Source organism: Diabrotica virgifera, chromosome 7 (genome assembly GCF_917563875.1).
Source record: "Diabrotica virgifera virgifera chromosome 7, PGI_DIABVI_V3a".
Taxonomy (NCBI): domain Eukaryota; kingdom Metazoa; phylum Arthropoda; class Insecta; order Coleoptera; family Chrysomelidae; genus Diabrotica; species Diabrotica virgifera.
The window spans coordinates 223,478,011-223,504,256 of record NC_065449.1 but is presented as its reverse complement, the minus strand read 5'-3'; the positions used below and the strand labels follow the sequence as shown (position 1 = coordinate 223,504,256).

Below are 26,246 nucleotides of genomic sequence, written 5' to 3'. Positions count from 1 at the left end.
ATTGCAAAGGGCAGGACTTAAAAAATCGTGGCTGAACTTCTGTATAATATCTCCCGGTCTATAAGTCCTGTTCATAACACCCCATCTCACATACATATTAAGGAAAATAAATATAGGGAAGAATATATTTTAGAAATTGAATTAACCTTTTAATGGCGGCTATACGAAATATTTGGAATAAACAGATAATATGTAAAATGTCTTTTGATTTTGACATATTGTAATAGATTTTGAAGTAAAAAAATATATTGCTGCTGTATTTTGTCTTTATCATGTTGCTCCCATTTTGGGAAAGTTGGCATGTAAGGTATTATGTATTTTCTAAAAATAAAATACTTAACTGTTTGAAAAAAGGTTTATTATTAGCACAAATGTCTATAATAAGTAAAAATAAGATAACATATACAACAATTATTTATTAGGTGTACGAGATTGGTCGAAACATTTATTTTTAGTCCGTTCTTTAACGATAAAATATTGCAAAATCTCTAAATTTTAAAGAACCGCTTGGATTGACATCAAATTTGGCATACACATAGCTAACAAGTCAAAGAAAAAAAGTGATATTGTGCCGATATGTGCTTTTGCCCTGGGGGTGGTTTTCACCCCTCTTGGGGGTGAAAAAATATTCGTCCAAAGAAAGTCAGGAAATAGATAAACTGGCTAATTTTAAGTAACTTTTGTTCTATAGAGTTTTTTCACTAAGTCAATACTTTTCGAGTTATTTGGCAGTGAATATGTTCATTCTTTCAACAAAATAACCACGCTTTTAGACGGTTTTTCGCAAATAACTCAAATAGTAATATTTTGTCGAAAAAATATTCTTAACAGAAATATAGCCGGTAAAATTTTTTAAAAAATGGTGTATATCTCACGTCTCTACACCTAGTAGAAGCAGAGTTATAGCTAATGAAAAATAGGTTCATATTCGTCAAATTCCAAATGGAATACGTTAATGTGAAATAAATAAAAATGAAGCACATTTCGGGGAAAACTCATTACAACTTAATTAAAAGTTTTTAAAAAAGCTTAATTTTTGTTTTATAAAAAAATTTCTAGCATCAAAATTAAACAAGTTACGCGCAAAATGAAGTTAGTCCCTTTTGGTTTTGGTAAAAAAATCGAGAAAATCACCCCCTAATTAGTATCTTAATTGAACACAATCGTTACCACTTTACAAGTTTCTTAACTCGTGTATATATTGTTTATATAATCTGTAAGTTTCATCGGTTCAAAGTCCTTATTATTGAAAGGGCTGTAGTTAAAAGGGGTTGAACGAGTCATTGATCACGAATGTATGCAAATTTAGAAACACCAAATCTTAATCAATTTTTGTCTAACAGAAAAACAAAAAAATACATGATATTTAGAAAAGCAAATCTGACTTTTTTTGTTTTTCGAGATTTTTGGTATCTCTAACAATTTTTAAGTTATTTTGAAAAAAAGCATATTTTTGAAAATTTAAATTTTAAAAAATTTTATTTTGAAACCAAATTTTTTCAAAAATAAGCACTTTGAATCGATAAAACTTACAAATCATATAAAGACGACATAAGTAAAATAATTTATGGAGCGGTAACGATTAATTTCACTTAAGTTGCTAATTAGGGGGTGGTCTTCCCGATTTTTTTTTTGCAAAAACAAAAGGGACCAAATTTATTTTTAGCGTAACTTGCTTAAATTTAATGCTAGAAACTTTTTGTAAAAACAGAAATAAAGCTTTTTTTAAACACTTTAAAAAAGTTTTAATGGGTTTTCCCCAAAAAGTGCTTAATTTTTTGGATATTTCACGTCGAAATATTCTATTTGAAATTTGGTGAATATGAATCTATTTTTAATTGGCTATAACTCTGGTTCTACGAGATCCAGAGACCTAACGCATACACCATTTTCTTACTTTTTTATAAGCTATATTTTAGCTAAGAACGTTTTTTTTCGACAAAATACTTACTTTTTGAGTTATTTGCGAAAAACCGTCTAAAAATGTGGTTATTTTGTTAAAAAATGAACATATTCACTCGCAAATAACTCGAAAAGTGTTGACTTGGCGAAAAAGCTCTATAGAACAAAAGTTACTTAAAATTAGTCAGTTAACCCATTTCCGGACTTATTTTGGACATATATTTTTTCACCCTCAAGAGGGGGTGAAAGTCACCCCCAGGGCAAAAGCACACATCGGCACAATATCACTTTTTTTCTTTGACATGTAAGCTATACGTATGCCAAATGTCATGTCAATCCAAGCGGTTCCTTAAAATTTAGAGCAAAAACCGTGAAAGAAAGGACTATTTTATGAAGTCGCTTTTCACACTTACTGCACTGAAGTCTAGTATTTTTATAGCACACAACACAACGTCCTTGGTTAGTGCCTTCGGGAATGTGATTTATCCCGTCAAATTTTATGTCGCTTAGAACAGGGGCAGATGAACCGCCTTTTCTTTTTCTTTTACCTGAACCTGCTTTTATAAGTGCTAGAGCAACGTTTCTGCGAATCTCAATGTGTGTTATATTTGTCCCTGCATTCTTCTTCTTCTTTTGCCCTTTCTCGTCCAATTCTGAACATAGGCTTCCCCCAGTTTCCTCCATTCGCTTCTGTTTAGTGCTTTCCAGTGCGTTCCTCCTATCTTTTTAATGTCGTCTCCCCATCTCATCTGGGGTCGTCCTCTTGCTCTCTTTCCTGTCCATGGTCTCCATTGTTGTATCGTGCTATTCCACCTATTGTCCGTTTGTCTAGCGTTATGACCTGCGAAGCTCCATTTTAGCCTGGTTATATGTTGGCCTGCGTCTTTGACTTTTGTTCTATTTCTGACCCAGTTGTTTTGCTTTTTGTCTGTCAATTTTACTCCTAACATTGCTCTCTCCATGGCTCTTTGTGTCTTTATTATTTTATCCATGTTTGCCTTGGTCAAGGTCCATGTTTGGCATGCGTATATGAGAATTGGGAGTATGCACTGGTCAAACACTCTTGTTTTTAAGTATTGTTGTATTTTTTGATTCTTTAGGACCCATTTTAATTTTACAAATCCTGCCCAGGCTAATCTGACCCTTCTTTTTACCTCCGCTGTTTGGTTTTCCTTATTTATTTTTATAATCTGTCCCAAATATATATAATCGTTAACCGCTTCTATTGTGGTGTCGTTTAGTATTACGTTTCTATTGTCTTGTGTGTTTGTCAATGTTTTTGTTTTGGCAAAATTCATTTTTAGACCTATTTGTTCAGATTCATTTACTAGTTCGGTTAGCATAATTTGTAGTTCTTCAAAACTTGATGCTATGACTACTACATCGTCTGCATACCTTAGGTGGTTTAGTTTCTTTCCATTTATGTTCATTCCCATGTTTGTCCGTTCCATTGTTTTGAAAATATCTTCCAGTGCTAATGTAAATAGTTTAGGAGAAATAACATCTCCCTGTCGCACTCCTCTGTTAATTGGTATGGGTTTTGTGGTTTCTTCCAATTGTACTGTCATTGTTGCTTTCTTATATATATTATGTATTAGCATTCTGTATCTGGAATCTATTCGACAGTTGTTTATAGCTTTTTCTATTGCCCACATTTCCACGCTGTCAAATGCTTTTTCGTAGTCAACGAACGCTAAGTGCAGATATATATGGTATTCGTTAGATTTTTCTATTAGTGTCCTAATTGTTAGAAGATGGTCAGTGGTGCTATATCCCTTTCGGAATCCTGCCTGCTCTACTGGTTGATCCGAGTCCAATTTGTGTGTTAGTCTGTTGTTGATAATCCTCATGAATAGTTTATACGTTTGCGACAGCAGTGAGATGGGTCTGTAATTTTTTATGTCCTTTCTGTCGCCTTTCTTAAATAGCAGGATTGTAAGACTTTCGTTCCATTCGTCGGGTATTTCTCCTTTATATAGACACTGATTAAACAGATTTCTTAATGTTTGTAAGATTTCTTCTTTCCCTTCTTTCAACATTTCAGCAAGGATTCCATCTGGTCCTGGTGCTTTGTTGTTCTTTAATTGTGATAGTGCTGCTTCTATTTCATAATTTTCTATTTTTGGTAGTGTTTCTGAGTTTACATTCGTGATTGTTTTCTTGATATATTCCTGAGTGTTGAAGTTTGCGTCTTTCTTTGAGGTGTATAGTTCTTTATAAAACCTTTCTACTTCTTCTGATATCTTATCTTTTCTCCTCTCTTCCCGTCCTGTTTCATCCTTTATTGAAATGAGTAGTGGTTTCCCTAAATTTGGTCGTAAGCATTTTAGGCCCTTAGTTCTCTCAATTACTTTCTCGATTTCATTTTCAGTGTGTTTTCTTAGATCCTCTCTGGTTTTTCTTCTAATAAGTTTTTTTAGTTCTACGTATTCTACTGTGTTTCTTTTGTTTTTGCTTATTAGTTTTCGTCTACTTTCCATTAATTTAACTGTCCCGCTACTTAATCTATTTTCTTTTGTTGTTAGTTTTTTGGCAGTTTTCATTTCCGCTTCCAAGAGTTTTTCTTTCATTTCTTCATTGATCTTATTAATTTCGGACTCTTCCTTTGCTACTTGTTGATTATATTTTTCCCTTAAAGTCTGTCTATATTCTCCTGCGTTTTGTCTTATTCTGCTATGGTCAATAGCAGTTGGTTTTCTTCTAGATTTCTGCGTCGCTAGTTTGCTTATTTCTATTTTGGCTCGTAGTATGCGGTGGCCGCTGCCAGTTGAGAATTTATTAAGTGCAGTTACGTCTTCGAAGATTTGTTTATTTTGGCAAAGGAAGTAGTCTATTTCATTTTTTGTCACCCCATTTGGGGAGACCCATGTCCATTTTCGGTTTGGCTTCTTATTAAAGTATGTATTTATTGCATGAAGGTTTTGTTGTTCCAAATATTCTAGTAGTCTTTCGCCCCTAATATTCCTTGATCCAAATCCGTAGTTTCCTATTTTGTTTTCTGAGTCTTCCATTTTCTTTCCGATTTTTGCGTTAAAATCTCCCATAACGATTGTTGTTTTTACATTTTTGTCTTCCAGTGCTGTGGTGATGTCATCATAAAAGTTATCAATTTCTTCCTCATCATGTGTTGTTGTTGGAGCATATACTTGTATTAGTTTCATTCTTGTCTTCCTGTTAATTTCTAGTATGATATATCCTACTCTATCTGATATGCTCTTATACTCGATTACGTTTTGTTTAATTTTCTCTTTGATCAGAAATCCTATTCCTCCATATGTTTCGTCCTCCTTTCCTTTGTAATAGAGGCGATTGCCTGATTCTAGGTCTATACACATTTCTCCTCTTCTTTTGACCTCTGACAATCCTACAAAGTCCCATTTGATTTTAGTTAATTCCTCTTCGAGTCCCTGCATTCACATGTTGAAAAAAGCGAAAAGCTGCCACAACCGCCAAATTCAATCCATGAGCAAACAAGTTCCACCACCATTTTTTTTTATCTCAGTCGAGGACGATAAGAAGCAGCTAAACGATCAAAAATGTCAACACCACCCATTCCAATGTTATATTGTCTTATAAAATTTGGTTGAGTTATATCATTTTTATTGATGATGGAATTATCATACCGAAAACGTTATGTGATGTGGTTCAAAAGGGTATTTTTAATAAATGTACCTTTTGTAAAGAAATTTTTAATATAGTTTTCATGTTTATGTATTGTAATCAAAAATATTTAATATTGCGTAAACATTGTTTTATACCCTCCTTACAATGTTCTGTTATATTTTAGATTTCCAATTCCAATCAAGCGAACTCCTCGTAGAATTAACTGATACAGACCAAAAGAACTACTACGCCCAATATACATCGTTCTCAATAGGCAACGAAAAAGATGGCTACATATTAAATAAACTTGGAAACTATTCAGGTTTGGATGGGGAGGATAATCTAAACTATCATCTCAATGCAAAATTTTCAACCCTGGATGTGGATCAGGATAGCAGCAGCGACAATTGTGCACAAAAGTTTGGTAAAAAATATTTTTTTATATCTTATCTCTGTTACACAACATCCCCGAGAAGAACTTTTTGAGATTGGACCTATACGAGGACCTTGAAATAGTCAAAGAGAAACAGAGAAGTCCGAATTGTGTTAATCGCCACGTGTCTTTCAATCGTGACTTTCAACCCTTACATCGTCAACTCTTTTCATAAATTACATTATAAATCTGTTTCTCATATCATCTTTGCTTCCCCTAATTATTCTCATCTATATTGATACTGTTCTCATTTCTTTATTATTTCTTTCTATCTACATTTACACTTTTAGATATTCCACTCAATTTTCGATAATCCTTTCTTAAAAAAAAATTTTTCTCCCAAATATTTCATTTTAACGATATTTACAACATATATTTGTCACAACTTTTGCACAACTATATCTAGTCAGTATCTCTCCCATACTCTTCACATCATCTTTGTCAACCTGGTCTTCGTTTAGTGTCCAATTATAACCATTTTACTTTCTCAACTCATTCATCCAACAATACATACAATATTTCAATCAAATTTCTCACATCAAGTTATTCTATCAGCCCACCTTCTACTCACATCATCAGGTTTATTTGGTCGTTGGGTCTCTTGAGTTCCCAGTCTCTCAATAATTATCATCATTAATTGTCATAATATTGATATCAAAAAAAAAATTTATCCACAACGTCATTTTTTATCTATCAACCGTTCTTTTATTCTGTTTTACCTTTTAATTTAATTAAACTAAACACATTTTTAAAAAAAATTTCCCCATTTACTCAATAATTTTACTCAACACCTAACTTCATCTGACCTCACGTTAGACATAGCTTAGATACTTTTATCCAATTTTATTAATTTTTTCTTTGCCCTAGATGTTATTTTACATAAAAGGACAGAATAAAGAAATTCGGACTAAGCTTTAAAACAACCTTTTCAGTCATTTAAATTGGTGTTGATGAATCCATCTATATCTTATTAACTACAAAAAGGTTTTTTTTGCATCTACAATATTCCTCAGCATTTGATATCACAACCCCTATTCACTTGTCTCATCTTCATGCAGCCTTTTTTATCAACCATCATTTGTGTTGGTTCACAAATATTATTTATCTAATTTTAACACAAACCGCAAAACATGCCACCTGTATTTTGGTTTGCCTATCTTCACTTCATCAATTTATATACACCTCATTGATGATTTTGGAATTTCAAATTCGCCCATTATTTTATAAATCTTAGATAATTTATTCGCACTAAGTTCTTGTAATTTTATAATTCCAACACAATGATGTTAGCTGTTATCATTGTACCATAAATAACTTTAAATTTAGTAGCTGCGTAACCAAAATTTCATAAAACTTCAATCATTGACAATTGTCGTCCTAACATCAGACAGATTCGCTTTTGAAGTCTCATCTATTAGTTGCCTGCCACCTCTTATAACAGAATGACCTAGTTACCTTTTGACCCACTTACAACGTGTGGGAGTCATATGTTGCCCTATGGCCGTATCCCTAGGAATTTTATCCATCCTTTGGATTTTTCGATGTTTTCATTTATATAAGACTATTGTCTGTTTTTTGAAATGCCTTTGTATTTTTTGGTCGGCTCACCCTGTTCTTGTAAGTATAACCAAACTTTCCCTTTAGCTTGGTCATCATATTAACTTTAACATTTGCTTAATTAATGTGGTTATACTTTTTTTAGGTAACACTGATGATGCTCTTGTTACAGAGCGAAAACGTTTTGTTCATATGTTTGTAGCCCATTAGGGCTTTTTAAACTAATTACCTTTTACCAAGAAGAACATTTTTTATTAAATTTCACTTGTAATTAATGGTATACAGCCAAATACAGGAAGTTCTTCCTTATGGATTTTTTTTTTACAAATTCATTTAAAACTGCAATTTTTCTGTATTTCAGATGGCGCTTGGTGGTACGTGGATTGTCATCGTAGCAATTTAAATGGGAAATTTATGACTGTAGTTCTTCCTAAAACATATCGTTTGAAGGGACTACGCTGGGGTGAATTAGAGAATGGAGGTAATTTAGCAGGGTCAAGAATGATGATTCGGTAAATTGGAGAATAGAAGAATTTTTCCTGAACATGCAATTAATAAATAATATTTTTCTTAATATTAAATTATATAAAATATTTACTACTAAATTAAATAATATTCTGTTATTACAAAAATATTTTTAATAAGAATTTAATTATTTGAAATTAAAATTGTTTCATTTCTGAGAATTATTTCCATAATATAAGATAACAAGCTGAGAATGGGAGCATTATCATAACGAAAACTTTGTTTATTTACGTATTTAAATTCATAATATGGAAAATTTCTATTATGAAAAGTTGTTTAGTATTAAATGCTATGTTTTAATATGCAATTATATCCTAATTTAAATATTGTGAACTACAAAGGTACTCTACTCTCGAGCGAAATTCATAATTTTTTGACATACCATGAATAAAATTGAAAAAAATTGATATATGATGATTGCATCTTAGATTTTAGGCCATGTAGATCTTTTTATGAAGAATAACTTTTCTTCGTAAAATTAATAATAAAAGAGTTATGAATGAAAATAATAATGGTATTCGTAATTTGAGAAAAATTTTCAAATATTTTTTTTATCTTTAGAAGGATGTACAAGTAATTGCATATTAGAACATAGTTTCTAACTCCAAACAACTTTTTATAATAAGACTTTTCAATATTGTGAAAAATAAAGATACTTTAATCTTGATCGAACTTAAAATTTTTTGACATACCTCGTATAATATAGATTTGATATCTAATAAAAATAAATAAATACAAAATAAACTAACTAACAAACTAAGTTATCAATCGAAGTAGCGCAGAAAACGACAATAAATATCGCCTCCGTACCACCAGATTGACAACAGGTGGAATACTTTCTTTGAAAAAAGAAGGTATTCCACCTGTTGTCAATATGGTGGTACATAGGCGATATTTATTGTCGTTTTCTGCGCTACTTCGATTGATAACTTAGTTTGTTTTCCGGTAGATGGCCCTAGTTCATCCGTGACATTTCTTTCTTTGCAATTCGGGAAGGCCCAAGCTATGGTAAATGGTTAAAGCGGAGAGAAGAGGATATGGGTTTACTGATGAGGGGAAAAAGATCTCCGAAACCGGTATAGACTCTTCCTGCACTCTCCGCTTTAACCAGAGTTTATGCAGATGCTGCATTTTCGTTTTGCAAAGAAATTGAGAATGTTTATACAAAATAAACAGTTTTCCTTGAAAATAGTGAAATGTAATTTAACATTACATTTACTCCATTAAAATGTTACATTTTTAAGCCATACCTTGCATTTGTTAGAGGAGTTAATTTTAATTCTTTAATGTATAGGGGGGATTAGTAGAAGCTTAAGTTCAAGTTTTTGGGGTCGCCACCCTTGTCCACCGGCCGCCATCTTGGAAATGGGGTGCAAAGGGGTTTCGCTCTATATCTCGTAAACTACCAACCCTACGGAAAATTTAATTAGACATAAAATGTATCAAAATAAATTTTGTACAATTTTGTTTCTATTACTTTTTATCGTCAAGTGTCCAACAAAAAAGATATAAACAAAAATATGTAAAAAATTTTTAACAAGTTTCCATTTGGAGGTTATAAATTTTTTTCAGTTCATTTTAAAATAAAATAACATTTTAGCAATTTTGTAGAGGGCTTTTCAGCAAATAATTTCCACTATAAAGTTGTTTAATTCTATTTATTTATATAGGTTTTACAGCTCTCCAAACTTGACCAGATTCTCGAATGCTCATAGGGATATAATAAAAAAAAAGTTAGGCTTACTTTTCTATCTATACTTATTTTTTATTCATACAATTTATTATGATTTTAACATTCCTATGCTATTATTAATCTGGTTTTGACCTTTCTCCCCACTATAAAACTTATAACCCTAAGCATATATAGAAAAAGCCCAAGAAGTTGTTTGCCGGTTCAGAAGAAGAATGACGCAACCGCAAAATGCAAAATTCTTAAGAAGAGCAAAAAACGAATTTTTAATATCAAAATCATAAAGTATGATCTAAATTAGCCATTCACCACACCGTGCTCAGGATCTCGAGATACAAGCATTTTTTGGGGTGTGCCGCTTGTCTATGAAGTAACGTAACTTTTTTCCTATTGTATATTTTGACTTAAAATTTTCCCAAAAAGTTTTTCATGAATTATATTTTATTGTTGTGTTGGTTAAAATTATAAACTAAAAAATTTGTCACTCAACTTTTTTAAGTAAACATGAAACTAACGAAACATGATGACAAAATGTTTAAAAACTAACAACTCCTTTTTTGATTTGTTTAAACATTTTCTTAATACTTCAAAGATGACACAGTAAAATTTTCAAAAGGAAATATTTACAGCGACCAAGGATACAGCTAGGTAAATTTGAAAAATCATCAAAACTTATTTTCCGCATTTTTGTATAAAATTTGATTTTTGAACATGGTCCGCCACATCTAGATAAAAACAAACTTCATATTCGGATTCAGCGACCTCGAAAACAAAAATAGACCAAAATTGCTCATTCACCTTAAATTTGATTTTCGCGGTCGGCATAACGATTGCTGCCACTCGACTAATACACTGGGTTGGGATAAAGTATGGAACCAAGCAAATATCTTTGAAATGAAAAGAACAATATTTATGAAACTTTGCATGCCAGTACAGTGACGCTAAAGGTATCTGTTGCCATATTTTTTGTTACTAATCCCCTTCCGGTTTCACCGGAAATACCCTTAACTTATTTAATTTAAATGGAACACCCTGTATATTTTTGCGGATTTTAAAAGAACTTGTTATTTTTAATTCATACATACCAAATTTGGTAAAAAAAAATTGTTTAAAATTGTCTGTAGATAATATTTTTTATTAATACGTAGTAGGAAATAAACGAGTATCATCTAAATCTATACTGTAGACTAAAATTGTTGTTTACATGCACTGCATGACTTATTTGAAATTAGTATAGTAGGTAAAATTGTTACTGAACTAATTGACAGAAATAAGTTGTATAAAAAATTATTCATTTAAGTGAAAAAGATCATATTCAAATATTAATGATAATCGGTTATAGTGAATTGTCATTTGTTGGAAGTGAATTTTCCAAATCGATGGATTGGACGTAGAGGATTCATAGCGTGGCCCGCTCATTCTCCGGAACTCAATCCGTTAGATATTTTTTCTTTGGGATTATCTAAAATCACTTGTTTACGTTAGGCGACCAAGATGCTAGGCGACCAAGATGCCAGGATTTGAGACAAAGAATAATTCATGAATGTGAGCTAATATGTGGAGAAATCTTGCAAAAAGTGACTAACGAATTTATTTATAGGCTTGCATGTTGTCAGGAGGTGAACAGCAAACATTTTCAACATTTGAAATTATTATGTTTATTTTTAATATCATTGGTCTAACGTTAATAAATTAATCTATTTTTTCACTGTAAAGAGATTTATTTCTTGTTTTAATAGTTTTTTCTTCAAAACTTGGTATGTATGAATTAAAAGTAAGAAGTTCTTTTAAAATCTGCAAAAATATACAGGGTGACCCATTTAAAGTAAATAAGTTAAGGGTATTTCCGGTGAAACCGGAAGTAGAGTAGTAACAAAAAATATGACATCAGATGCCTTTTGCGTTACTGTACTTGCATGCAAAGTTTCATAAATAGTTTTCTTTTCGTTTCAAAGATATTTTCTTGGTTTCATACTTTATCCCAACTCTGTACAGATAGAAAAGTATTTTTTTTTATTGTATTCCTATGAGAAGTCGAGAATCTTTTCAAGATTGGAGCGCCGTAAAACCTAAATAATAAATAAAATTAAACAACTTTATAGTGAAAATTATTCATTGAAAAATCCTCTACAAAATCGCTATGATGTTATTTTATTGGGAAATGAACGGAAAAAAGTTATAATCTCCAAAAGGAAACTTCTTACAAAATTTGTGTATAACTTTGTGTATAACTTTTTTGTTGGTCACTTAACGATAAAAAGTAATACATATAAAATTGTAGAAAATTTAATTTGCTACATTTTATGTGCAATGAAATTTTCTGTAGGATTGCTAGTTTAGGAGATACCAGTGGCGGCTGGTCTGTAAGTGAAGGGGGAGGTCATATCCGGTGGTTCAAGATTTTTTTGGAAAAACAAGACCTACAAATCCCATTTTAAATAATTTCTTATTCCATCATCTGTATTGGTTTCTTATAACTTATTTTGCAATATGTTGTTTAAATTTAAGCGGATCTTTATTTGACAAGTAAATATGAAATAAGTAAAAGGAACAAGTCTTCATTACTAATTGTCAAATAAATCAGATAAATAGTATGATATAATATGTAATTATAACAGCCAGAATATCAACAAACTACTTAATATAAACAAACAACTTAATATAAACTCAAAACCTAAAATAAATAAAAACTTACATTTTTATGCGGATGTAAAAAGTAAATCGATTCTTCTTCAATTTAATTTCATTTGGCGTTGGAGTTCATTTATACTAACCACTACCGACATTTTATAAAAATCTATAATAAAATAATATTAATCTCACGAACGCACTTAACTTTGTAAATTCCGAACTAATCTTACTCCCTGCGTAGATCTACGGTCTACGGTCAATGACCACGATGGTACCAACTTGTATATAAGAGCGTATTTTCGTGAACGTTCGGAATCCCACTGCTGTATTCTCACAGTGAGGTCAAATAAATTTCTTGACCATCGTGAATGTTCGTATTTAGCTGTTTAAGAGTAATATTGCGGTAGTTTCAGTCAAAGATAAATTTGGCTTTTCGGTATTGTCAAACAGCTCGTATTTCATGTTTATTTATCGGTAATCTTTTGGCGGCATCTTTGTCGCTATATTTTACAACAACAAAATGACTGAAAAGTCAATACAATAAAAGCAAAATTTAACTTTGAACGATACTATTGTATTCCGAACATTTTTAATACAGAAAATTTTCTTTTTTTAAGGAAATAATTACATTATAATCGTTTGATTGTACAATTATTACAGGGAGGTCATTTACCAATTGACCTAAAGGGATAACCGCCACTGGGAGATACAGCGCGAAAGCCCTTTGCACCCCTTTTTCCAATATGGCGGCCGGGGGACAAGGGTGGCGACCCTTAAAACTTGAACTTAAGCTTCTACTGAACCACCTACACATTAAAAAAAAAATAAAATTGACTCTTCTAAGAAATGCAACCTAAATGTAACATTTCAATTTTATGTTGACGTTTAGTTGCGTCAAACGAAAACAAAGTAGAGTTGACGTTTCTATGTCGGGAGAAAATGACAATTTAAAGGAGGCTTGTGACGTCACAATGACGACTTTGAGGTTGGATATCTCGAAGATGGTTAGAGATAGCGAAATGTCGTTTTCAGATTTCGATTCAGAAGACATAACTAGATAGGAATCCATCACTAGGTGGCGTCTAGATATTTTAGGAACGGCAACGTAATAACACACACACTTTTGCGAATTTATAAACGAAAAGTTTTCGTTGAAAAATATAAAATTCGAGATAAATATATAAATTTCGAGATATACTACCGATTTTGTGGTACTCTCCTTCTACGGCTTGCTATAGATCGAAGTATGTTATAGCTCACCCTCTTGCCAGTGTAACATTATGTTTGATCCAACTCAATACAAAACCATGCAGTAACCGTTCAACGCATGCGCACTACATTATATGCGGTCCAACTAGATCTGTACGATGTGCAAAGTGATACAAAATAAGTTCGAACTAAAAAATTGGTGATTCAGGAACCGTTCATGTACGGCCAAATTGATTCACTGATTTTTGAATAACCGGTAGTTCTGGCATGCGAATTAGAAACAATTTCCGTTTGTAGGTTTATTATTTATTTATTAAGCGCAACAGGCCTTGTAGGCCTAGGGCTTGCTCGTAGAATTCATCTTTTTCTTCTTCTGTGGCATCTTCAATCGGTGCGTGTACATTTATTATACTTATGTTTCGTTTGTCCCCTTTTAATCTTATTGTGCATAGTCTATCTGATATTGGTTGGAATGCCATTACTCTTTCCTTCCATTTTCGCTGTATTATAAAACCTGTTCCTAACCTTCTGGTTTCTCCCCCGCTTTTAAAAAATACCACGTCTTCTATTTCTACTATTTCTGTTTCCAATTGTTTTGTCTCTTGTAAAGCTATTATTTCTACATTATATCTTTTAATTTCTCTAATTAATTCTTTGAGTTTTCCTGTTTCGTATGTGCCTCTTACATTCCATGTACCCAAGTTGACTTTAGTTTTCTTTTTGTTATCTTTACTTATTGCCTTGTCCATTGCCTGCGTCGTTTCCGTCTTATTTATCTCTGTTGCAAACTGTATCTTGTCATTTTTCGGCTTTTCTTTTTTATTGCTGTCTTGATTTGTTTTATTTCCATAGTTCGTAATCCTATTCTTTGCATTTTTCGTCGTCATTTGTTTCCTTTCATTGCTATTGCTTAGTTTTTTGCTTTGGTCTCTACCACCAACGTTTGGTTCATTCCATCCCAGCGCCATATTTCATGATCGGCATATATTTTCTTATACCCTACTTTCACTTTTCTCCCTTCCTTTCTTAGTTCTTGCGCTTTTTGTCTGACACGTTTCTGTACAATTCTGTCGTTCTTTGATAGGTCATCGTTGATATAAACTAGACCTTCTTCTCGATTTCTCAATTTGGTTTTGTTTCTCATGATTTTTCTTTTATCTTCTTCCTTTTCAAGCTCAACCAGACAAACTTTTTCTCCTAACTTCAGAGCCTTCTCTGTTTGAACATCTACTTCTAATTCTGTCTGCATAAAATTTTTCATTGCATGTTTTAGGATATCTGGCCCATTTGTATCTATGTTCAATCCCTGTATAATTATATTTTTCCGCCTTTTTTGATTTTCTAAACTTTCAAGCCGTTCTTCTATTTGATAAACTGCCTGTTTTAGTTTCGTGTTTTCTTCTCTTAATGTTACATTCTCCTGGCGTAGCTCTCTTATTTCATCTCTATATTCTTTCTGCTCTCTACGCATCTCGCTAAGTTCTCTTGATTGTTCCTCGATTTTTAGACTTACTCCTGCCATCATTTCTATAATTTTTTGTATATTCTCCTCCATTTTCTCCTTTTTGTAGGAGGGAGATCTGCTTATTTTTCGACTTTTGTTAAAAGCCCGTTCCAATTCTTCCTCTTTTCTCTTCTTGTCGTTTTCGTCTGTCGTGGTACCGTCACTTTCTGTTCGAAATAATAGCTCTTCGTATTTTTTATCTTCTCTGCTCATTACAACTGGTTCGTTTTACTGCGATAAAGGTCTCGTTCGGACTATCTCCGCGGAAACTTAACCTTTCTCAGTGTAGCGTCTTACTTTTTTCTTTTTTTTTTTGATAAAATTATATTGAGCAGTATATACTATTTCGCTCCTCCCTACTTACAGGACTTCCCTGTCGACTTGGCAACACCGCGTTCCAATCAAACAAGAATCCACTTCGAATATCGTAATATCGATGACGTTTTATTTGTTTATGTGTTACGCTTACCTTTAATTTTTGCCAATTTGGAGCACAATTTCAATATTTAGTTTGTTATTTTTCGTTCAGCGCGAAGATTACTCACTTAACTTCACACTTTATGCGTTTGCTGTAATTGATTTACTCTGCATTTCGCGAAAAACGGGTTTAATGCAGGAGCAAAATACAATTAATATTCACACTCTCAGCGCAACGTTGCCACACCCCCGTTTGTAGGTTATTATCGCATAACATTATTTTAGCCCCTTTCGTCCCCTTCTTCTTTTTATATAGACATGACTGTGTCTGTTTTTTCAATGTACCTCTAGTAAGTTGTCCTTTCATCATTTTCGTGGTCTTCCCACTGATCGTCTTCTTATTGGGGAACTGTCTCTCGCTATCCTATTTGTTGTCATTCGAGTGATGGGGTCATTCCATTCTATTCTTCTGTTTCTTACCCAGTTATTAATGTAATCCACCTTGCATCTCCGTCGTATATGTGTACTTCTAGCTCTGTCCCTTACGCTCGTTTCACACACTAAGAATTTTGAACGTGCGATGGCTTGAAACGTTCGGTGAAGGGAGAAAGGTTCCATATGATTTCTCGAGACACTATTGGAATTTCATCGTGCATTTCAACTATCTCACGTTATAAATTCTTAGTGTGTTAAATGAGGAATATAGTCTTAACATCGATTTGTGAAAGGGTTTTCATATCCGCTGTTTCGAGCAATATTTACGTCCTCTCTGTTTAAAACTGTATTTAGAAAATAATTAAAAGTTAGAAGTAGTAAAACAAGAATAAAGTTGTAAAGTTAGAATATTGGAGTAGCTAGAAAGTTAGATGCTTGAGATTAAAATGTTGAATTTTTAAGAAAAGTGAAAAAAATAAAAGAGAACCTGTGTAAAAAGAATTAAATTAACCCGCCAGTGGTCGCTATATGAGATTTTCTCTCACGGTTTCAGAAAATTGCACATAATTTTTTTTCTGGGAAATTATACGCTCTGTAGTTCTTTTAGTCTCCTAACTATCCTCCCTCGACAATCTAATAGACTCGTCCGCTTAGATAGTGACTCAGTTGACCTAATATCACCCAATTGTTGAGTCAGCGCGCTTCAAGTGAGACATTTTCTCATCAAGCGACCACCCGCGTTACGAACTGTACATAAAAATTAATTTTATTTTGGCACTTAAAACATGAAATAGTGTAAAAAAAATTGTAATTATTGTCATCAATCAATTTTTCCAGAGCATTCTTGTTATATTTGTGTGCTGTGCCGTAAATTATCAAGATACGGAGATTGATTAATATTTGTTTAATTCCGATTATTTCTTTTTATTTTATTATATTATTATCTATATTATGTTATATTATTTTTTTCTTATTATTAGTTAATAACAAAAGTTTAAAAGCTGTTTTAAAAATTTTATTTTGTAAAAAAAGGCAAAATTTGGATATGTAAGAGAAAATCTCACGCGCGACCACTCGCGTAACAATCTACCTAGCGACCAATGCCGGGTTAATAGAGAGAAGTACAACAATTTGGAAAAGACCAAAGAACGAAGTGAAGACTAGTTAACTAACTCACCCTTTGCCATTTTTTTGGGTCTTCACTTGGGCCTTCACTTCGTTCTTTGGTCTTTTCCAAATTGTTTTACTTCTCTATTAATTTAATTCTTGTTATACAGGTCCCCTTTTTTTACTTTTCTTAAAAATTCAAAATTTTAATCTCAGGTATCTAACTTTCTAGCTACTCCAGTATTCTAACCTTACAACTTTATTCTTGTTTTACTACTTCTAGCTTTCAATTATTTTCTGATTACAGTTTGTCTAAAAGACAACCAAATTTTTAAAGAGAGACCACATGCTATAATTTTTTTGTGACGGATATTCTTGAGTTGGGATTGATTTCATGTAATCGAATGAACTATCTTTTAGTAAAGTCGTCCCAGGAACGCAACTCATAAATATTGGCGATATCATTTTAAAGTCTGCTACTTTAAAATGTATAATATACGTCTGAATTGCCAATATAAATGAGTCAGATTAAATAAATTATTCGAAGAATTTTTTTACTAAACAACAACATTTTTGTTTAATTTAGTAGTATTTTGTATTTTGACAACGAAACCCGATTTGGGCTTCGAAACGTTAATAAAATTATTTTTTCAATTTAATTGTGGCTTATTTCCCATCTAAATAGTTAATCATAAAAATTCCACAAGGAAATAGCTTCAGAACAACATTCCTAAATAAGATCTTTAATATTATAGGACAAATATTAGCTTACTATACAAGCTTCCGACAAACAGATTGAAAGTAAAACTCCATTTATACCACTAATAATCCGGTCAACTTAGACATCAAAATGCTTGACAAATAACAAAAATTGCCGGAGAGCCAAATTTTGGTGGAGAGCTAGGGTATACCATAACAAATAAAGTTTAAAAAGCCCCCATCGATCCCATGTGTGCGTCAAAAGTTATTCGGGGTCAAAGGTCAACATTTGAAATTTTTTGGATTTTTTTCGAAAACGGTAAGTTTTATCAAAAAAAACCTCAAACCAAAGTTGTAGATCTTAACATTCTCTACAAAAATTGTCCTTACAATTTTTTTCCTAAGAGTTACCATTCCTGAGATATCGCGATTTTAAAAGTTACTTTATACATTATTGCACATATAAGCCACGTATATACATATGTGGCCCTTAAGGCTATGGGTACATAATTCGCAAATATTTTACGTGTATCCCTACTTTTCTGTCTTTACACGGCAAACTACGTGTAGTAAAATTCACACTGGTATGGATATGTAAACATTACTAGAATGTCATTCTACTTGAAAATGTCATAATTAATTTAAAGAGATGGCTTTTGAATGTTCTTGGATAACTGTTATTTTTATAATTGCAAATTATTAATTCAGTTAATAAATGTGATAATTTTTTCACTAACTATGTTTTCAGTGATTGTAATAATTTATTTGTACAACAAAAACTAATAATCAATCGAGAAAAGAGGAAAAGTGTTAAAGTGATTTTTTAATAATATGTTGTTATTTTGGAACGCTTACAATTTTGAACATCTCTAACAATAAAATACTCTCACAAATAATACACAATAAATAACTTTTTATTAAGTTCACGTCTTAAATCAATTATTTATCAAAAACACTATATATCAATAATATTTAATCAATTTCTCAAAATATTCCCGATGCAATGTGAAATATTTAAAATTGTCACTGATTGTCAGTATCTGACTGACAATATATGCTGACAATATTATATTCGGTTGAGTGCGTTGTAAGACAAAGACAAATTTGGAAAATATTACCACGGCATTGTGTTCATTTTTTTCAAATCCTGAAAAAACCAATATATATTTTTGAAAAATTTAAACGCAGAATGAAAGACTAAATTATTACCGAGGGCCCAAAGTCCCTTAGAATAAATAAAAAGTTTATTTTGAATGAGATATTTGAAATTAAGAATCACACTAAATTTTCTCTTAGTTTTTTCACCCCTGTAACTTATTAAAATAAACATTATAGAAGTTCTCAGGGACTTTCGGCCCTGGCTAATAACGTAATCTTTCATTCTGCGTTTAAATTTTTCAAAAATACTTATTAGTTTTCTCAGGATTCGAAAAAAATGAATCCCCATTTGAATAGCATTGCAGCCGAAAATACGTACCGATCCTCTTAAGACAAGTATAAATGCCTATTTGTGTCTCTTTTATATAGTATATTATACTATTCTGAAAATATTTCTTCAAAAGGTAATCAGTCCCAAACTGAATTTCCTCTATCCACGTGGCCTTGAAAAACATTTGGCTATGCCATTGTTTAAAAAAGAACAGATTGTCTATTATAGGCAATGGCTACAGTATTGTCCGTAGGTCTGGTTCATAATATTATCTGTTTCTTTTAGTGCTAAAGGTTTAGTTCAAGTGAATATAAGTACTTATTACAAGCGTCTACCATTTAGTACCGTTACCGTTATTTGTACAATTTTATAGTTTTAAAAATGTCTCAGTTTTGCTTTATTTGCAATAAACTTTTAAGTGAAACTAAAACAGTTGTGGTTGATTGTGGAATGCCAAATTTAATCGAGGCTAGTGTCGAGAGAGGTGATGAGTTTATTGAGTATTTAAGAACTCAAAAATCCGTTACAATACACGTGAATTGCAGAAAATCATACATTCGGAAAACTTCAATCGCTGCAGTGAAAAGACAACGTGAGGAGGAACAGCCTAGTAGGTACTTCAAAAGTAAGTCCATCTCATACTAGAACGCGAGTAAGTAAATCACATTTTTGTTTTAAAAAATACTGTTTATTTTGTGGCAATGAAGCAAATGAAGAATCTGAGATAAAGAAAGCACAGCATCTTCGAAAAATAATTCGTAACGTGACTACACTAAAATTCAAAGAATCCCTTTTGAAATTAGCTAAAGATCGTTCTGATGATGTTTCGAAGGCTGTTCTTGAACGTATTAATTTTGAGTATGATTTAGTCGCTGCTGATGCAAAATACCATGACAGTTGTTACAAATCTTTCTTAAAACCTAATACTGGTCGTAAAATTGGCCGTCCACAAGATGAAACTGTAAACTATGCGATGGAGAAAATGTTTCAATTCAGAGAAACGAGTGATGATTGCCAGTTTTCGTTGGATGAATTAAGGAATGTTTGTCAAGATGTAGTTTTAGATGACAGAACTATAAAAATACGATTGAAATTGAAGTATGGTAGTAGAATTATTATTAACCGATTAAAACCTTACTCCCACCTACTCCAGAAAAACCCCTTAACACTATTTTTTGCAATTGCAAAAAAGGTTGTAGTGCCAAATGTGGATGTAAATAAGTCGGGTTGCTGTGTTCTCTAGTGTGTATGAACTTCCAAGGTCAGTCTTGCTCAAATGTCCAGTTTAGTACAACAGAGGAAGACTCCTGTGATTTTAATGAAGAGACCAATGACTCAGTCACATTTGAACAATTTTTGAACATCCAGCAAGAGGAAGAGGAAGAGGATGAAATCGAAGAAGACTTGACTGTTGAAATAGACTTTCAAGAATATGAATCTGATTAAAATATCTAAAGAAATCAAAACAATAGTTAACCTAATAATCAATAGCAATATCAATAATCAATATCAATAAGGTAATATCTAGAACTTGACCGGTATTGTTTCCTTAAATTATCCTAAAATTGTCAAAACAGTTAGTGGAGTAGGCCTACAGGGAAACAACGGTAAAAAAAACGCGCCGAGTACACTACCTCACAGGTGGTGTGGAAACGTGTGCATGTGCATATCATGTATAATGTGACTCTTTGAATCGCGATATCTCAGGAATGGCAACTCTTAGGAAAAAAATAGTAAGGACTATTTTTGTAGAGAATTTTAAGATATACAACTTTGGTTTAAGGTTTTTTTTTTTGATAAAACTTACCGTTTTCGAAAAAAATCCAAAAAATCTCAAATTTTGACCTTCGACCCCGAATAACTTTTGACGCACACATGGGATCCATGGGGACTTTTTGAACTTTATTTGTTATTGTATACCCTAGCTTTCCACCAAAATTTGGCTCTCCGACAATTTTTGTTATTTGAAATGTCTATATAGACCGGGCTATAAGAAGATTAAGCAAGATTTCGGTGTGGCCACGGAATATAAATATGAGCATTTGCATTACCTTAAACTATAGTCGAACAGTCTATCAAATATAATAGATCCCTGGTTCTTATTTTTGTTGACTTCCACATTTTTGAAAGAATTGCTTCACTGCAGACAAGTGAAGTCGGGGAAGATTCACAATGCGATGGACTGACTACCTCAATAGTATTATGCCCAATTGTGTAGCAGAGGCGCAGAAAAGTAATAGGAAATATCTAGAGGAGGATTATCTACCTATTCTGTTATAAGTCATAAGAAATATACATGTGGGGTAGAAAATATTAGTGGTTGGGTGCTATGCTGGCAAAGGAGTGGAATGGATATATTAGCAGACTGGAAGAAAGAAGAATGGTCAAAATCGGACGAGAAAGATCGCCAGCGGGACGGAGAAGTATAGACCCAACCAGAAAAAGTTGGAGCGACAATCGCAACGTTAATGCAGCTGGAAGAACTTTAAAAAGGCAACTCACCTTTAATAAATAAAGAAAAAAGAAGAGAAACATTAGAAGATGTTAGAAAAATGTAGTTTTATTACTTTTTCCTCTTTGAAAAAGGGTTTAAAAAAGAAATAGTTAGCTGTACGATTAGAAACTATTATTCCCTATTAGAATCCGAAGCAAAAATGATACACAAAACTGAATCCATTATTTTAATGTGATACTTTAATAAACATTTGGTATCAAATATTTTAGAGGTCTTTTTAACGTCGAATCAATTATAATACCGCTGAAGATAACAACAAAAATGATAAAATAACATTTTGTTGAAAATTTACAAATATTTCAGATAAGAAAAACCCCATACAGTTTAGTGGGTGTTAGATATAGGACAACAAAATTGTACTATTCTTTTCCTGTACGATGAAACATATAAATAGCGAAATTATTTGATATTATTTTAATAAATCACGATCATCTCGTGTGTGGTTCTTTTCTTAATATGTGCCACGTTCGGTGTAGGTGTTCACTACACTCCGGCCGAAGAAGTAAGTAGTACAAACAAAAATAAGAATTACTTCTTACAGTATAATTCATATTTCGACACAAAAAATGATTTTTTTTAATAGTTATATTAAACCTATTGGGTATTGAATATTGATTCAAAAAACCGAAAACCGGTTTTTGGAGTAACCGGTTTTTTTGACCGGTTATAACCGCCAGGTTAAACCTCATGTTAAAAAAAACCGGTGTTTTATCAACAACCGCCATCCCTAGCTGTTTCTAACCAACATGATTCCTGTCATTTGATATGTTCTTCGTGTTCCACTCATTAAAATGCCCAGTTGGTTATAAACACCACTCTGATTTTTGCATGAGTGTTTAATGAATTGGTAACAAATCAATTGGAAACTCTGTCCGACAAAATACATGGAACGTTTCCGTAGTGTGCCGTTCCAAATTTTTAACCTTCTCCACAATTAAAACTTCCCTTGTTTCAGTGTTCCCATACATCAAAGTTTGTCCAACTAGACACCGTTAATCTATTAACAAATTTTCAGCTTGCTATTATTCAACTTTTGTTTGGTACACGGGATCTAGGTCTATTATGTTAATACATTAATATTTCTAATAAAAATTTAATTACAGTCTAACCCGCTTATTAGGATACCTACCGGTTTTATGTTAATTGTTATTTTATGGTTAATTTAAAAAGGTGCCACCCTCCACAATTAGGTCCCCAAAGAAAATCTAAAACTAATAGGCCTGGATCCAGCGTACCAAAAAAAGTTGATTAATAGCAAGCTAAAAATTTGTTAATAGCTTAACGGTGTCTAGTCGGACAAATTTTGATCTATGGGAACACTGGAAAAGGGGAAGTTTTAATTATGGAGCAGGTTACAGGTTTCGAACGTTACACAACAGGGTATTACCAGAGAACGGCAGTTCCCGCCAGTGGCGCACACCTACACCTCCTACACGCAACACTATATATACACGAAATTTTCGATTTTCTAGATCTGACTGAATTGAAAATTGGGTCAACTCCCATCTTAAAGGTCAGGAGAAGACTCACCCATTCATATGTCAACCATCCATTTTGGTCCAAGGGTGTGGATTTTACGGCCCTTCCTATTTAGGGTCTGTTTTTAGTTCTCGTCCCCAAAACTCCCAAAAACTTCGAAAATTTAACTCCGACCATTGAGGCTTCTATGAGAAGCGATCATTACCTTTCCAACGCATGTCTAATTTTGAAAATCGGTTATACCGTTCAAAAGTTACCGAGCTCAGAAATATGAGTCAAGTTTTATTGACAATTGATATTTAGGAAAAAGTGTTTGTGGATATGTATATTATATGAGAAAATAAACTGCTCGTCAAAAGTTAGGGATATAGAAAATTATACTGATTTTCATAGTTGATTTTTTCGCGAACAGACGGATTTCGCTATTTTTTTTTTTATTTTAGCCTTGTCTTTAGTATTTACACAATTGTGCAAAGGTTTACTCAAACATATTTTTTGTACTTATACCGGGTGGAAGAAAAAATATGTTTTTCTTGTGTTAAGTTTGAGACACCCTGTAGGGAGAACGAGGTACAAATGTGAGTATACATCAGAATATTATTGTAGTCTTATGTTTTGTGAACATGTTGTTGTTTGAACGTCCCTGATATCTTTAAAAAAATAGACAGTTTTGTAATTTAACATGTGTTTTAACCGAAACAAAAGTTTGAGACACCTTGTAGGGAGAAAGAGGCACAAAGGTGAGTAGTATACCCCGACATAATGTTGTAATCTCACGTTTTTTGAATATTTTATTTTTTAAATTTCTCTGATATCTTTAATAACAAAGAAACTAGACGGTATTATTCTTTAATATGTTTTTCTATATTTCACATGTGTAATATGACGCATGTCGTCAGTTAAAACACATATTAAAGAGTAATATCGTCTAGTTTCTTTGTTATTAAAGATATCAGATAAATTAAAAAAATAAAATATTCACAAAACATAAGACTACAACAAAATATCGAGGTATACTCACATTTGTGCCTTTTTCTCCCTACAAGGGGTCTCAAACTTTTGTTTCGGTTAGAAAACATGTTAAATTACAAAAACGTCTATTTTTTTACTTCTAAAGATATCAGGGACACTCAAAAAACAAAATGTTCACAAAACATAAGACTACAATACGATTTCGATATATACTCTCATTTGTACCTCTTCCTCCTTACAGGGCGTCTCAAACTTAACATAAGAAATACATTTCTTTTCTTCCACCCGGTATAAGTACAAAAAAAAAGTTTGAGTAAACCTTTGCACAACTGTGTAAATACTAAAGAAAAGTCTAAAATAATAAAAAAAAATTAGCGGAATCCGTTAATCTGTTCACAAAAAAAATCTACTAAAAAAATTCAGCAGAATTTTCTATATCCCTAACTTTTGACGAGCAGTTTATTAACCTTGAACTAGCTTAAGTTCGCCGCCTTCATATTTTCATCGTACCATTCCCAGAGAAACCGCTGATCAAGCAGCAGAAGAACTTTGTACGAACCGTTGGCCAATATTCATGGGAACAGCGATTCAGCACTTCATACCAAACCTATAAATTACCATTTTCAGATGCCGGTACCACTCTTAGCTTCAACTTCGACTAGTCCAGTTATTGTAGTAATTTCAATTTAATTTTGTAATGTTTAAATTTTAATATTTATTGTGTAACAAATAAAGTTCTTTTTTAAAAAGTCAAATGCGTGATTAGTGATCTAACAATTGGCACAGTCAGTAGGATCCGTTTAACGTTGCTAGAACACGTGTATACTCACTGACAGCGGCGGATTCTCATCCCTTAACGGAACAAAGAATCTACGGAAGTCCTCACTCCTGTGATCTACGGAAGGAACACCTAGTGAAGCCCCTGGTAGCCGATCAGAGAGAACAAGACGACCCTTAAATAAGAAAGAATCTCCGAACAACCTCACTCCTGTGATCTACGGAAGGAACATCTAGTGAAGCCCCTGGTAGCTAAGCAGAGAGAACCAGGCGTCCCGATGTTTTTCTTTATATTCTATGGACTCCTTTCTATCGTCCAATCCCAAATTCTTCTCACTCCCGTTAATAATACAATTGGAATATTTTTTTCATGAAAAAGGAACTATATGAATATCTAGCGACAAATGGATTTTATTTGTTTACAGAGAATTATTCCTTATCAAAACTACAATATCCAACAATGACAGGATTTTGGAAAACCTATTAGAAAAATTTATTAACGTACCGAGAAAAATTGCCTTTCAAGCCGAAGTACAGACACATTCATGTTAGTCTGCTAAAACAAATCTCAAACTCCGTTAACTTAAAATATAAAGAAATAACCTCTGACACAGTACCTTATAATATACGCGTAAAACGCGGTTTAGTAAATGGTATCGGAACAATATGGAAATCCATTACTGGAAATGAAATTTTGAAGCTTCTGACGGCGAATACTTTAATAAATGTATAAATGGGATAAATTCCGATGAAACTCAAATTGAAAATCTCTTAAAAAATCAAATATCTGTTACTACTTTAGTTATAAAAACTTTCAACACTACAATTCAAAAATTGCAAATCGACGAAGAAACCTTTAACAAAGACTTAAAAACTATCGAGACTACACTTCTGGACATTAATAATGACATCTCCTTTTACCAAGCACAATTACAAATACTAGATTTATGTGAGTCCTTAACCCGGCATTGGTCGCTAGGTAGGTTGTTACGCGAGTGGTCGCCCGTGAGATTTTCTCTCACATATCCAACTTTTGCCTTTCTTTACAAAAAAAGATGAGGTTTCATCAACGATAAAGCCATTTGCTTTAAAAATCACGACGTTTTTCTGTTTTACTATTATTATCTTTATATAAAATGTGACTAGTGATGCTGCCAATATTTAACATTGAAAAATATATGGTAAGTGACCATCCTAAAATAACCCGTGAATCAGAATATAGGATTTTCATATCATCGACCACATCCACGGCGCCTTTTATTACCTCATAAAAGGATACTATTTTAGGTTTTAAGGGCAAAAATAAAATTAATTTTTATACACAGTTGGTGACGCCGGTGGTCGCTTGATGAGAGAATCTCT

At 32.5% G+C, this 26,246-nt stretch overlaps 1 protein-coding gene across 1 annotated transcript in view; it reads left to right on the top strand.

Moving 5' to 3' along the window:
- Positions 1-8,163, top strand: part of LOC114334775 (angiopoietin-related protein 7) — a 37,142-nt gene extending 28,979 nt beyond the window's left edge. Inside the window, exons 5-6 of the mRNA XM_050657182.1 lie at positions 5,690-5,929; positions 7,857-8,163. Coding sequence (XP_050513139.1) covers positions 5,690-5,929; positions 7,857-8,011 — 395 coding nt within the window. The 3' untranslated portion in view covers positions 8,012-8,163. The remainder of the gene's footprint in view (positions 1-5,689; positions 5,930-7,856) is intronic.
- The last annotated feature ends 18,083 nt before the right edge of the window (positions 8,164-26,246 follow it).